Source organism: Branchiostoma belcheri, unplaced genomic scaffold, assembly GCF_001625305.1.
Source record: "Branchiostoma belcheri isolate BF01 breed outbred unplaced genomic scaffold, Haploidv18h27 scaffold24, whole genome shotgun sequence".
NCBI classification, from domain to species: Eukaryota; Metazoa; Chordata; class Leptocardii; order Amphioxiformes; family Branchiostomatidae; genus Branchiostoma; species Branchiostoma belcheri.
The window spans coordinates 613,385-629,070 of NW_017803843.1; the positions used below are offsets into that span (position 1 = coordinate 613,385).

The following is a 15,686-nucleotide window of genomic DNA, read 5'->3' on the forward strand; positions in this document are numbered from 1 at the left end:
GATGCCGGCGACAAGCGAGGTTTAGTCAGGCTACCAGCCTATAAAGCACAAAAAAGTGAACACAGCCAGTGAAACACTTGGTATCAAATTACATGAGTGATAAAATTTTGACAACATGGAGTTAGAAACAAGTGGAACTCTGACTTTGTGGATGTAAAGCAGATTTTATTCTTAAAGTTGTTTTGTAAAGCTATCACAGTTGACGGTAGTAGAATAACTTGTTATTCACACAAAAGTTTGATTCCATACAAGATTTTAGCAAACACAACAAACTAATGCACCCTACATCTATGTACATTGTACACAATTGTTTCCAACAAAATCTCTATATACAGTTTAAGCTGTGAATGATACAGAAATGTTACAAATCATGGTGCTTATAACACAGGAAAAGTACATTGCTTAAAAAAGTTACACATAGATGGTATCTAAATAAATCTGCTATGCAGACATGATGTAGAAGGATTTCCAATCTGTGGTTTCCACATACTAAAATTCAGTTAGTATATCTTAAGCGACATTTGATGCAAGTACAGTATCCAGTTTGTGAAGGGGGTAATTGACCCCCCGCATTAATTAACAAACCTCATACAATTAAACTTCAGACATTGACATTGTACATGAATTTGCTTCGTTGCGCAGAAGACTGTACAGTTAAGTGTCAGTCATTAGTTGGCCTGGAATGTCAAGAGAATACCTACAAGGTCATTTACAACAGTTTAAAGAACAATTTCTTACTAGATAGTAGTGCTGCAAGTTGACATTGACCACCACCCAAAGTAATATTTTTTCACAGAATGTTTCAGTGTTTTAAGCGACATCTTTACTTCATCAAAAATAGCATTGAATCTCAGAAGGACACCACCTAGGGTGGTGATACACACATGTATGTTTTCATTTCCAGACCATTTGAGTAGAAGAAAAAGGGAAAATGAGCCTTGCAGCTTTCAACAGGAAGTAAAGGGTAAAGAGTATATCATTCATGATTGATACAATGCTTCCAAAATGACACTGTTGACAGTCCATATTTTTCAAGTTTTAAAAAGTAAATGAAAGAAAAAAAAAGCTACATATTTACATCATTGAGGTCCCGACTGTTGCTTTCTAACCTTTAGCACTCCTTGTAACACACCAAAATACAATGTAATATTGGTACACCTGTACATTGGTGAAGTAGACTGCAAAATGTCTCTAGCATTCAGCACTGTAACTTACTTCAAGCTCACAACTTACAAACATGTGCAAAATACTGTATTAGCATTAATATGTTAACATGCGTTGCAATAAGCACAACTGCTAGTCCCAGAGCACTAAAGGTTAAGCTTCTTCCTATTTGCTAAACCACCAGTACAACAAAGAGGTTTTACGCAAGTTTGATCTACACAGAGTTACAGTGTGAAGATGTGAATTACGAATACAATACAAACTTTCATATTGAACAAGAACATGAGTAAGATTCTCCTCAATATCGAAGATTTGCGTAATTAATGGTAATTTGCATCAATAAAGTTTCTTATTAATTCACATTTTTAGGCCCTGTATGTAATTACATTGTGCTATGAATGTGATCACGTATACAGTGAAGGGCATCTTTGCTGTAACTGCATGTTCTAATGGACCAAAGTAAAATATTAAAAGTTAAAAAAAAATTGTACAAAAATGTGGGGGGGGGGAGCATGAAGGGAGAGCAACATTGTTGGTATGAGAGATGGCAAATATCAACATAAACACGATAAACGCAGCAGACATGATGAAATTGTTTTAAGCCACACAAAGAACATGTAAGACTAAGAGATTCGTAACACAGATAGCAAGACTACAGAGATGTAACAAGAATATTGCACTAGGGAAACTCACTTCCTAGCTTATATCTACTGTACAATTGTTACGGCACAGTGAAAAAACAAACGAATACACCTGCCTACAAATGTACAGATGAATTTTACTTTTATACAAGTAGTATGCATGAAAATAAAGTCTAGATGACAGGAGTTAAGCACTTTTTGGGAACTCCTAAAAGCATGCTGCTGTCATTTTCAGTGCATCAAATTCAAAGCTTTGAATCGAGTACCAAGTCAATAAACAGGTATTGTGATAATGATATGACTGTGCTACCTAAAACGTAAGGCATGTATATCTTTTAGCAGTGCTTTTTAGTAAACAAGGTTACTACACTTCTATAGTCTTCCATCAGATTCAGAAAAGCAGGTTATTCCGTTTCATTTCTTGCATTAAAGGTAATTTACTTGAAGTGACAAATATTTACAGTCATTGCATACGTTACAATGCAAAATATTCAATAGAACTTTTTATGAATCGAAACATAAGTTTTCTAGCTAACTTCTTTCTACAAGTTGCTGGAGATAATCTTGAAAACAACCACAAAGGCCAGAGGAGGTTAAGATTATGCAAAAATCTCTATGCCAGATATTTCTACAATGGACATATTGGAGATTTAATAATTGATCTACAAAATGTAGAGACACTTTAGATGAAGCAAAATCACAGATCTCTTAATTTCTAGATTTAAAAAAAAGTAGTGCATGAGCATGGTATCTGTGGCCCCAGCATTGTAAGTCCTTTAATACTTCTGTTTTGTGTATTTCAATGCTTTCAGTATTGAATTTCTTCCAAAATTGGCAACATAAAATCTATAGGAATTAAAGTAATACACTACAGAAGCTATATAAGATATCTTAAACTTTGGAAATGAAAAAAAAACACACACACACAAAATAAAACAAAGCATTAAACTCTGTGAATGTGGCACTTGGTATTGCATGGTAACAAAAACAGGGAACAAGTTTAGGGAAGCTACCTTTGCTACTGTATCAGGTGAAAATATATGACAAAAGTTGAGGTCATCTAATCTGCGATTTTTTGAAAAAATTATTCAAGTAAGTTCAGTTTTGACTTCTGAATCTGATACACTCTAGTAGCTTGGAGCAACATCTTTGTACAGCATACTACTTGTCTGGAAAAGTAAAGTAAACTGAAAACACTTCCTTCTAAAACACTAACATTAGCGACCAAGTTGGCATGAGATGTGAGGCGACCTTACCTAATTACCATGGCCTTATATGCTTATGGGCACAGTGAGCCTCTGCTTACGTCATACTTGTGCTATGGTGCCTTGAGAGTTTTAGCTTTTTAAAGGGTATGTACACAAACCATCCAGAAGTTCTGTCACTGTTGCTTAGTTTGTTACAGAAGTGTCCCCTTACATTGGCATTTTGCAGCAAGATTTACATATGTACAGAACAACACAGTGATGAACAGAGAGTCACAAGACAAGTTCACGTAACATGCAAGTCCCTCTACACTACCAGAATGCCCAAAAATGGTTAATTTCAGGGACAAACCACCACTGACAGTAGGGGGATCATGCAAAAAATTGACATCTTTTGGCATGCAACTACAGCAAAAAAATCTTACTTAAAAATTCTCTGATTATATTGCAAGAGACTTTAGTTTTATGATACATTTTTACTGTACGACGAAAATGCATAATAGAAGTCTAGCTCCCCCTTTTCTTCTATCTTTGTTGCTCTGTCCCTTATCAAAGAGAATGCACAGGAATTGTAAAAGACTATTGTGTACATAAGCATATGTATATGCAGAGTCATAAGTCGAGTGAACACTTTAGTTTTACCAGCACTTTTGGGTGGAGACAGTGCTCATATCATCATTTTCTGGTTTACCGATAGTAGTGCGCAGTATGTGTGAGCCGAATAGGGGAGGACAGGGATTCATCACATGCTTGATTCTTCCAGGCAAACGTAGCAGCAATACCGCAGGAAAATAATTTCAACCATCCACGGGGGTCGGGTCGGGCTGGGAAACAATGACTTGGACCACGAAACCTTTGGGGATTTTTGCATCTTCTATCCGCATCTTATCCTGGAGCAATTTCCCGGAGAAGTACCACCTTTGCCGCGACGACTCGATCCCTTCTTCTGCATTCAGTCTCTTCTTAATGTGTAACACAGAGTCTGTGGTCTGCACGTTAAGTTTCAGGTCCTTGCCTGTGGAAAGTCTAAGTTTAAGGGAAACCTCCTCGCCGGTGGTTAATGACTCGGGAACATCGTTGGGGTCTGATTCACTATGCTCCTCCGAGATCATGTTGACTGGTGCAGAAATACAGTACACCGGCAGCTGGTACCTATTCCCCAGTTCATCATAGCAGTCTTGGAGAGTCCCTGGCAAAGGAAGAGGACACACGTCCAGGTTAATGACATGAATATGGATCTCTACATCTCTTGTCACGAAAGGTGACACCTGTATTTATGTCTACTACCTGTCAAGAAATTCACAAATTTTCAATCATAGACGTTTTGGAAGTACTGCAAATATACTAGTATGTCTACCTGATAAGGGATACAAATTTACACAAATGGTGAGCCAAGTGAATGCTCCCCTTACCATGAGGAAGTGATATGTTTGCCCCGTCTATGATGGCCTGTGCTAGCTCGTGGTCGTTGCTTTCCACTGCGTTGCACGCTGCCCGCAGGGCGTCCCAGATTTCCTTGCGCCCTTCAAACGCCGGTGCCGTGTCCCAGAACTCGTCCCTCTTGCTGCGCAGCTGTCCATCCGTGAAGGGAACGTCAGACTTCCACTTCGGCTTGTCCTTCTTGAGAGGCTGGTTCCTTCCCATGGCAACTACAGAAACACAAGAACATGAGACATGAGTTTTGAGAAGCTACTGGTAAGTTAAAACACACTGGTCCAAGACAAGTTCACACTTGGTAAATGTCTTTAGACATATAAAGCAGCAGCCTTAACTACAAAGTTCTTGTACTGTGTTCACATGTACAAGACAAGTTATTCTGATATTACATGTGCCCATTGGCCATTCAACTACTGGGAGACAAGGAAATGAGACATGAGGTTTGAGCTAAGTTTACACACACCAACCCACGACACTGACAATTGGTAAATGTCTTCAGACATGACATGTATACTCAAGCAGCACTCTTAGCTACCAAGTCATTATGATGTTGCGTGTGCCTATCGGCCATTCTTCTCACGTAAACCTACTCTTCAATTAAAACCATTCAGCCTGAAGGATTCGGTTCGATGGTTAATACAACATGGGCTTCATTATCCTTTGTCAGTCATCTCTGAACCAAATCCTTAAGGGCAAGCTTTTGAATTACCTCCTGGTGCAAAATTACAGTGACATAAAGTCATAAGGAAAAGAATGAACATAGACCATATGAGGGAAGATAATAGACTAGAAACTAAGAAAGGCATCAAGGAATCTACCTATTATTAGTATACCTTAAAAAATACTTAAGTAAAATAGTCCTGATGGGGACTCACTCAGTGTTAATATAAACATGCATTATACAATTACAAAGCAAAAAAAATTGAGTCAGCTATCAAGACTGTCACACAACAAAGGTAACTATGTATGTAACTAAAGTAACAACATACAATCCAAAGTAAATATGAAGTTTAGACTATTACGTGATGATATCCAAAACAAAGGAAGCTCACAATTTAGTGTAGTGTAAATAGTACATTCTCTCTGCTAAGATGCCCAAAATCAATATCAAATTTTAGGGTTTGACACATGGAACCAACACAAAGTAATCAGCCTTTAGCCCATGTCCCAGGTTACATATGTGCTTCATCAGTATCAAATGTCAAAATTTGTCTACGTGACACATTTTCCAGATGGATTTCTCATTGACTGACTGACTTCTAGTCCAAAACTGTCGGTCACAAAGAGTTCACTGTCATCTTGCAGTACTGTACTATACATCAAGACTGTTTTCAATCTGGGAGGTTCACTATGAACTGTAACAGCTACCAGTACCACTTGATGCTAGTACTGGCAGTCAATGGCTGGCACAATTCCAGGGGCTTATGCATACATGTACATGTAGTTTGGAAAACAATGTTGGCAAATGTTGTTATCTAGACTCCTTGGTCTGCATTAAGGCTTGTGAAGGAAGCTCTTTTGTAAAACAGTACTATACAAATAGACTGTACACAAAATGCATATAACTGCGCACATCAGTTAGTTTTATATAGCAAACATTAAACAGTGGTATCATGTGTGAATTGAATGAAAAACTATTCAACGTAAGTGTGTGACTCCTGGGTGAAGGCACACCTTGTGTCAAGTCTTTTTCCGTCGAAGGTGTGAAAAATTATTACTCCCAAGTCCCTGCAATCAACGGTTGTAGAGACATGATATATCATTCAAATCACTGTGAATGGAAAACAAAGCAAATGAATCTACAGAATTCCAGCCAAACACGTGGCAGGTAACTGATTGAAGTTGCATCCCTAAGAAAAATCAACGTGATGCCTTGTCTAACACTTTGGCATAATGTTCAGACAGGACGTTTATCTGATGTCTACAGTTGTGTTGCCCAGAGTTTGGTTTGCCCCCTCTTGGCCAGACAGTTTTACAGGCACATGTGTATTACTGGTCAAACAAACAGGCTGTTATCAAGTTGGTTGCTATGGTGACAAAGTGTATTGAGGGCAAGGCTGGAATATCGTTATTGACACATTCTATTCAAACTCTGTTGCTTTGGGAGAAGATGATTTATGTAACCATCGTTGGCAGATATCCCCCTCGTCAGTGTCATTATGGGTGTGCTAGTCTGACTCTCCCTGTGACCAGGAATGTGCATGAGTCAGTGACTGACAAAAGTAGGCCATTCTACATGCTGGTAGTAATTACTATGTGACAGGTTTTCTTCTTGCTAAAAAAAATAATAAATATTCGCACAAGACATGTTTTATCTATTCCGAAATTCAACTGCATTACCCAACTATAACAATCAACATAACAATATAGTAATGGGATATACTAACAAAAGCATGATACATTTGCATTTGATTCCTTTGTTTCCTATGATAACTTGTCCCATGGATTAATAATTTAGTTCCTTTTTACAGGGTAATCATACATTAGTTATTATGAGGATCTAACCCTAACCTGCACACGAAAAAATTATAACACAACGTAAGGCGGCCTGGAAAACTTATTGTGTCACACACGACTGGAATTGATATAATTTGTAGATTGGACCACGAATCTTCAGGTTTATAACTTGCAACACCAGTTACACCACAATTATCAAACTGAGAGACTTGATACCCAAGGTCACGTGTAACGTCAGAGCAAGTACTGCTTCTCCGAACTGTTTTGTACACACCGACTGTCAGGAAACCAGACAGAATTTGAGGAAATAACAACAGACACTTCCTGGATCGTCACACAAAAGACGTGGCTTGTTCTACATTCAGTGTAAAATGTCCACATCAAACTACATTAAAGCGGATAGGTTTATAGCGAAGTTTTCTCCGCCATGTAAATGTGGTGTCAGTGACTTCGGCATGTGGAAGACTGGGAGCTTTTGTTGTAGACACTCGGTAAATAATTACACGACGAAAGCATCAACAAGAACGGAGAGAACATATACACAAAACACCGGCTAGCCGGGACATGGGGGAAAATTAAGGCGAGGACTAAGCTGACACATACCGGGCGAGCTGTTTTCCGTGTCATTTGTGACCGACGATCGGTCGTGGTGGGTCCCGATGCACCCTCCCATGGCATCACTGGCTTTCTGTGCGTCTTCGCGTCAGACAGAAGGGTTTTGGGCCTCCAACTTTGCCGAAACGGGATGTTTTCCCTCCCTTGCCGTCAGAGGTTTCCCTTCTTTTCTGGCCTGCCGACTTCACCTGATGACGTCAGGAACCACGTACCGCGCATGTCCGTTGTGAAGGGTGGCCCATCATGCCCTGCGCGGCCTACAGGTTAATGACCCCGTCACGTGATGTCTTAAAACTTCTGTATCAGTGAAAGGACATATATCATATGATGTCCTTGATCATTGTATGATACTATGTGATTTTAAGGTAGATTTACTACTAGATTGCGACATTGACAGCCCACTTTTCTGATCATTAATTAAACCGTAAAAAACATACTGATGTAACACATGCCTTGGCTAAAAAAAAACACCTGCTGCAGGAGAGATCAAACCTCATTGAATCTCCTTTGTATAACAAAACTGTTGCACAGTTATTAAGTATGTACAATTTTCTACTTTATCATGATATCTGGAGTACTACCAGGGTACTTTCTTCAGTTAATAAGTTTTATTCTTTTAAGTTACGGGAGTGAGTTAAAAGACATTACATTCCGTTGAAACTAAATTGTATAACATAATTTACAATCTGACTCAAAGAATAAATTCACTCAGGGATTGCCATCCATCCCAACATCTTTATTAATCAAAAAAATTCACTGCAATTGAAATGCACATTTTATCTCATAATCTTATAATAATCAGTGTTTCTTTGAAGTCTCTCAATATAGTGAACATTGGGACACATCATTAGCAAAACTTGGAGAATTCTTGCTGAATTTGTACCAACGTCACTGTTCAATGCTCAATGGATGGTAAAATTCTAACTGGAATTAAGAGAAAAATTGTTTTGCTTCAATAATTAAACTGAATACAGCCTATATCCTCATGTCCATCTCTATCAATCAATATTATCATGTTACATCATCGTTGATATGTTTCAGCTGTAAACAATAAATGGTATTATTCCTTGCAGTCATAGTCACTTCTTTCTTACAACCCTTTCTTTCCTTCTGAAACTTCCTTCAAGTCTATATTTGAATCTCTATCGCTCTTCTGCCTGTATATATGACTTTTGAATGGGGATATCTATTTTTCATTCAGGTCTTTAGTTGTAGTTCCTGATTCTTCCTGGGATGCTGTTGTTTCAGATTGAGACAGGGGTGTCCCTGTGTACTGGGCAATTTTGGCTGCGCTTGTAGCAATGGGACAGTCTGAGTCTTTCCTGTCCTCGTCTCCTTCACATGTCAGAAGGACACTTGGTTGAGTGTGCATCTGCAAGTGAGATGCCAGCATTGTCTGATCCCTGATAGTTGAGTAACAGAAACTGCACTCAAATCCTGATGTAGACGTCGCAAAGAAGGACTCCACCACCTCCCTTGGCATTCGGACCATGGCATGGAGGTGTGAGGAGCTGTCCCATGTGCAACATTCATAGTGTCTGACCAGAAGGGCCCACTTGGGAAATACTGCTTTACATGTCAGGCACTCATAGATGACCCCCTCTGCATCTACTAGTGAAATGTCTAAGGTGGAAAAGTCAGTGTTGTCTCCCTCATTACTCAATCCTACTAACGATTCTGGAGGAAAACTGGACATCTGAGCTATGTCTTGATCAGAAACATTGGTCTTCTTGGTCAGACTTGGACTACCTTCATTTACCGCCTGATTTGCAGAGCTTGAGTTTTCCTGTTCCCGATGTCTTCCGAATTCCACTATTTTTGCACTCATCTCTTTGATGTGGTTTGCACAGTCAGCTCCGTACTTTGAATGTTTGGTTCCGAGGTGGTCAGTTGCATTGGTGTAGAAACGGAAAAAAGATTTACAGAGTGTGCACTGATAGATGATGTGGCCACTTTGGGCAGATGTCAGTTGCTCTTGTGATAGTGACCTCTTCCTTAGGCTCAAATCAAGAGCAGAAGATGATGGTGACAAACTTGGTTTCTTTGATGGATTACTTATTGGCTTTGCAACACTACTCCTGGAATGCTGTTCTTGTACCAACTGTCTTGCAGATTCTACCTTGGAGCTGTCTTTACCCAACAGCTTACAGGATTGATCCTTCAGAACACTGTCCTGAGAACAGCTTTCCATTTCTGGGGTAACGACTTCAACAAAGTCGGACCACTTCATATCCAAGTCCTTCAATTCATGCTTCTCGCTCAGGTGCCTGGCCATGAAGCCCATGTAGTTGTACTGGGCGCTGCACAGCTTGCAGCGGTGCTTTCCATACGTGACGACATCATGCTTGCTCACCTCCAGGACTGGAACCTGCTGGCTGGTGCAGTACGTGTCAAAGCCTGACGTTACCTTGTGACAGGTCATCAGATGGTCCTCTAAGGTCTTGAACTGCAGGAAGGCATTCCTCGTCTTGTCTTTAGACTCAGGACAGAGTGCACAGCAGTACTGAGTAACCGTCCGTCCATGGCTAGGACTGGGGTGGACATCTGAAGCTCCTTCCTCTGTTTTTACCTCTCTTCCACTCCCCATGTTTTCCATAACCTCAGGTTTGACGACCTCGAAGTGGGCACTCCCCTTGACAATCTGGTCCTTTACGCCATGTTGATCTCTCAGGTGTTTGACCAAGAAGCCAGGCATGTGATAGTAAATGGGGCAGTACTGGCACTGGTACTTTTCCTGGGTGTTTGTTTTAACATTGGGGAACTTCTTGATGGTGAAAAGCTTCTCGAACCTTGATCGTATGTTGTGTTTGTCTCGGAGATGTTGTGTAAGGGCCGTGTACTGTGTGAAAGCTGTGGCCTCCAGTTTGTCTGGGGATTTAACTGGGGTTGGATCACAGACAAGGCAACAATAATAAGGTATCATGTTAGCTAGAGCTCTGGCCTTTTGATGTGATATCTTTGCCTTTTTCGCAGCAGGTTTTCCATCATTCCATTGATCTTGAGGTTGGGTATCTGCTTCCTTTTCTTTAACATTCAAGTCCAATACATTGAAACTTCTTTGGTCTGGCAGCCTGCTTTGTTTCTCTCCACTTTCCGTAAGAGTCTGCTGCTGCTTCACAATCTTGGTCACTGACTTTCTCTGCACCTTTAGATTCATGGGTGTGACTTCTGTTTTCACCTCAATTTTCTCCGGATCCTTGCCAATTTGTTGACCTACCCTCTCTGTCTGATGAACTGACATATTGGGAGACTGATGTGCACATTGCTGTGTCTCCAGCTGGTCAAGTTCTTTAGGTTGTTCTCCATTTTCCTCGCTCCCTAACTGGTCAGTCCAGTCACCTGTCCCTAGCACGCTCTCAACACTAGTACTGCCCTTGTCCATCATAACTCTAGCAGCAACCTTCGAGACAAGTTCATCTATTCGTCGCCTCTGTAATTTCTTCTGGACCCTACCATTCCCTGTCTCTTCCATACTGCTGGCATCAATGTCTGTCATATGCTTTACATAGTCACCGGCCTGCGCGGGTTTGTTGTCAACAGCTTCCTCCTTTGTTTCTGTACTGGAATCTCCCATTTGATCCTCTTCTGCTGCTCTCTTTTTTGGAATGCCTTTCCTCCTGGACTGCCTGGATTTTCTGTGGCGTACATCTTTGACATCCAGCTTTGGTGCCTTGAGCTGTACTAACTCCTCCTGTTCTTGGTCCTTACTATATGAAGGATCAGCAGCAGATACAGACACTGATTCAGAAACAGGGGCTACTGAGGATTTTGTCTCTGGAGAATGCTCCTCTGAGTCGAGGAAGGTTAAACTGACCCTTTTCTTAAACCAATAGATGACTAACCCCAGACTTAACCCTGTCTTCTCTGCAATTCTACTCATATCCTGCATTGTCGGCTTTGGGTTTTTCTGCAGTTCCTCCTCCATGTATGCTGTGTGGTCTGTGGATTGCTTATAGTACACGTTCCTTGGTCGTGGTCCGAGCTTCTGATTCTGTCTCTCGTAAGCAAACCACGTCCTTATGAGAGCAAACTCCTGCCCAGTCTCCATGGCCAGTCTCTGGATTTCCTCTCTGCTTGGATACTGGTTGCAGGCATAGCTTGCCTTCAGAAGATGCTCCCACTCCTTAAGTGTAGTCTCATTGGCTGGCATGAACTTCTTCTTGTGCTTATAACAGCCAGAACTTGATTTTTTGGGAGTTTTGGAAGTCTTCTTTGCTGCAACTTTCCTTACAACCTGTGAACTTTCAACCTTAAACTTTGCACCTCCATCATCAAGTCTAGTTTCTTCAACCTTCCTTCGTTTACTCTTAGCTGCTCTTTTGGCTCCTTCCTTATCCCCTTTTGCTTCCTTCTTTTTTCTCTTTGTGCATTTCTTTGACACTTTTACGTCTTTGTCAGTTTCTTTCTTTACTGGTAGAGACACTTCAAGAACGAGGGGTTCTCTTGGTGTTCTTCTCTTTCCCCAAGCAGGTTCTTCTTTCTGCTTGTTTTTGTGGACTTTAAAAACATGGTAGTCTCTCTCATAGGCATATGTAAAGATTTGTCCACATTCTTCACAGAGCTTTTTACGTATACTCTTACCAGTAGTAAGGGGTTCTCCGGGCTTTCTTCTCCTGCCCCAAGCAGGTTCTTCTTTCTGCTTGTTTTTGTGGACTTTGAAAACATGGTAGTCTCTCTCATAGGCGTACGTAAAGGTCTGCCCACATTCTTCACAGACTGATTTACGCATATTTGTAGAAGGTGCTGCACACTTGGTTGTGTCTTCATTGGCATCTGTTGCATCTTTTTTATTTGCATTTTTCAACTGATCTGACTTGAAATGAGAAGATCTTTGCCTGGAAATGTGGCTCTCACTCCTATGTTTTTGATAGTTGCTTGCATTCGTTGTAGTGAAACCACAATCCGAACATCTCAGAGGCTCGGACTTAGGAACTATTTTGCATGTACTTTTGGCTGGCATCTCTGACTGTTTCTCGTACTTAGCTGCAAGCGCTGCGTAGTGAACAATCTTATGAAAGTGGCCAAGGTGCACGAAGAAGGTCATCTTGTCCCTTGCCACAAAGCCGCAAAATCTACAATCTCGTCCGTTAAAATACTGTCCAGACAACGGGATGTCAAACTTCTCCTGACAGTGGACCTGGATGTTGTGAGCACACCTCATGTGCCTCATGAAACTAACAAAACGTACATGAACCTGTAAACACAGCTTGCACACAAGAGGCATGAGCTGTGAAAGTGAGTATGCCGTTTTATACTTGGTGTTGCTGTCAGATGTGTTTTCTGTTTTAGTGCATCCATTTTCTACATGACCATCTTCAGTTTTCTCTTGTCCCTCGTCGTCACTGACCTTGCCTTCATGAGGATAGTTAGCAACTGTAAGCTCCTTTATTTCTTCCTTCTTTACTGCACTTTCTGAAGCACCACTACACAACCGATTCTCTTGTGTTTGTCCTGTAGAAGTAGAGGTCTTTTTGTCTTCCGAGACATTTTCTACAACTGGTTCTTCCTCTCCTAACTTCTGAACTTGCTGGTCTGGATTGTTTGTAGCATTTGTGACTGGATATGGCTGTGCAAGTTTATTACACTCTTCCATGATGTCCATGTTGTGTACAAATTTCAGGTGGTTATTCAAGTTGGTCTTACATTCAGGACGCTCCTCACAGAAGGGACAGGCAAGAGCAATACAGTCTTCCAGTTTCTTCACCCCAAACTGTTGCACTTCTCCTGCTTTAGTGTCTTCTGTCCTACTCTTCTTCTTGACAAGGACAATTTTTTCACAGGTATGACCTTCGCATACACAGGTTTGTCTGTCCCAGAGGGGTTGGCATCCAACCTGTTCTCTGTCTTCAGGAGTAGAACTGGCTTCAGGTTGGAAGGTTTCTGCGGTTCAGAGAATGAAGAAGTTGGAGAGGAGACTTGACAAATGATGTCTTGTTCTCTCTGAGCTTTACCATGCAGGACCTGTACATGGAGTAACAGCTTGGCATAGTTATATGTTTTATACAGGCAAAGGGTACATCTGTAGTTCATCATGGTGGAGAGCTTTGATGAATCTGTGGCCACCTTTTCTTCTCCTTCAACTCTCCCTCTACTCTTCTTTGTTTCTGTCACACCCACTGCCCCATGGCCACTTTCCATGTCTTTCACCTTGCTACCCTTTCTTCGCACAGTTGTTCTTCTGTAGTAATTCCTCAACTCTTCAGTGGGAATGAACAACTTGTGTGCATTTTTCAAGTGCCGATGCATACACCCCAACTCGTAGTAGTAAGCTGGGCATTCCTGACAGTAGTATTTCTTCATCTCATGCTGTCTTTCATCTTTGCCCTTGCTCTTTGAACTTTTGTCAGCTGCTTTCTTTGGAGAGTACTTGGCTGGATTATTTTTCATAAAGTCTGAGACCACATTTAGACCAATATCATATAGAATGTTACTCATGGAAGTGCCTGGCACTTGCTCAGATCCATCATAATCTTCCTTTTGATCCTGATACTCTCTTGAAGAGGTTGATGGCTGTGGTTGGAAGACTTTGTTTCCGCCAATCTCTCTTGAAGACATAGCAGGGGTGTCTATGATTTGCTTTCCTTCTTCAACAGTTTCTGAGTCACCATCCCTCACATCGCTAGCCTCTTCTAGATCTGTAGGCAAACTGTGCTTACTATTGGATACAGTGATATCTGTTTCTGTTGGTATTGTCTTAAGTAGCTCAGTTATGGCTTCTTGACACACTGTATCTGTATCAGAGTTGTCTGGAATGGCAGGAACGTCAACCCCTGCCTTGACAGAAGCATCCATCTTTTTCGTGACTTTGCTTCTCTATCATTTGCAACATTCAAAGTTTCTACATGCTCTCTGTTTGAAAAGATAGATAATATAATGATGTAAAAACGACTTTTGGCTGCAACTAAAACATCTTGAATATATTCATCTGACTTCTTCCCAGACAAATGATGTCTTCTTCAGTGTATTAGAGTTGGAGATGGACACATTTTTCTCTCAACATCTCACAAAGAACACCTGAAAAACACAAAGAAAACACAGTTGATCAGACAATACATCATTTCCTAGGCAAAATATCAGGTACAATTTTCTGTCCAACATTTGACCTAGTTAAACTACCTTATTGAATAGTATTAAATAAGTACATTAAAGCTTAAGTTAACAAATTGGATATTCGAATTTCAAGTGCATATATTCATCATGATATATTTCTACTAACTGTTTTATAAATTTTTTATTCCACCGAAGTTTGAAAAGTATTCAGCAAAAGGAACCTGGTCTCATGAAAAGTGGAGAACAAGATTAAGACATTCAATACACAGTTGGCATGTCGCCCCGTCCTTGCCCAGTTCATTGCCCCCACAGGGTGTGATCCCCACGAGTGTAAATCTAATCTTTCATCAGGGTAGGATTTCGGCCTATTATAAACTAGACTTCCGCGCTTTGAACACCAAGGAAGAAGTGGTGACTGTTGTCTTTAGTTGCTGGGTTTTGGCTAAGAAAATCAATGATCTATTCGCATTTGTAGATAAAACACACACAACAACCTGCCGTTTACTGCCGACCGGATCATGTCCGTCATCAAAACACCGATCGCAACGTGTCGGCCAAGTTTGATCTTTGAAGGGGGCTAACGCTAAGAACTGGCCCGTAAAGTACTAAGAGGAAGGAAGAACTGTTTAGCACATACCTCGTAAATAGCGGGTACTTGTATCTTTAAAGATTTCTCGCCTCGAAACCTGCCCGAACTGAAGTCGTCACGTTCCAGCTCAGCAAAATGGCGCTGGGACCCCAAGACTGATGCCGCAATGCATTTTGGGGTTTTTCTCGCACCGATCACGAGCCACACCCGAGATCCCTCAGAAGAGCGCCGCCGTGCGGACATCGCTGTAATCGCAGCACGCGCTGATGAAGATTTTATATTGAACTTCACAATAAAATATTTCTTCATTCACGTCACGATGCATGACACGAAGCCTATCATCCAGTTGCAAACTTAAGACTACACTTCTGTTGTAATAAAGGACTGACGTTATTCCTCGTGTGAGACAATCATCCTTATTAGTGACATTACATGTTGCAACTTTCACAAGTTACAATTACTTCGTCTACGTCTACATCTTAGCAAATTAAAGTATAAACTGCTCTAACGTTTAAGATCTCCACGTTA

At 40.9% G+C, this 15,686-nt stretch overlaps 2 protein-coding genes across 2 annotated transcripts; both read right to left on the bottom strand.

The window, feature by feature from the left end:
* Nucleotides 1-157: 157 nt before the first annotated feature.
* LOC109471073 (ubiquitin domain-containing protein 1-like) lies at nucleotides 158-7,747 on the bottom strand. Its single transcript, XM_019770264.1, has 3 exons — nucleotides 7,508-7,747; nucleotides 4,423-4,659; nucleotides 158-4,199 (listed from the first exon to the last, which is right to left on the bottom strand). Exons 1-3 carry the CDS (start codon nucleotides 7,575-7,577, stop codon nucleotides 3,808-3,810), a joined length of 699 nt encoding a protein of 232 aa, XP_019625823.1. The 5' UTR covers nucleotides 7,578-7,747; the 3' UTR covers nucleotides 158-3,807.
* A 470-nt stretch (nucleotides 7,748-8,217) lies between these two features.
* On the bottom strand, nucleotides 8,218-15,419 carry LOC109471071. Its single transcript, XM_019770261.1, is given in 3 exon segments — nucleotides 8,218-13,291; nucleotides 13,294-14,533; nucleotides 15,207-15,419. Coding segments are annotated over 2 exon segments (5,604 nt in total). The 5' UTR covers nucleotides 14,312-14,533; nucleotides 15,207-15,419; the 3' UTR covers nucleotides 8,218-8,705.
* Between the last annotated feature and the right edge of the window lie 267 nt (nucleotides 15,420-15,686).

What these genes read in the sequence shown, in the direction of transcription:
- LOC109471073 (XM_019770264.1), bottom strand. Translation starts at nt 7,577, where the DNA reads ATGGGAGGGTGCATCGGGACCCACCACGACCGATCGTCGGTCACAAAT. An exon ending in CACGGAAAACAGCTCGCCCG is followed by an intron (nt 4,660 to 7,507) that starts GTATGTGTCAGC and finishes GTGTTTCTGTAG; the next exon opens with TTGCCATGGGAAGGAACCAG. An exon ending in AAACATATCACTTCCTCATG is followed by an intron (nt 4,200 to 4,422) that starts GTAAGGGGAGCA and finishes TTCCTTTGCCAG; the next exon opens with GGACTCTCCAAGACTGCTAT.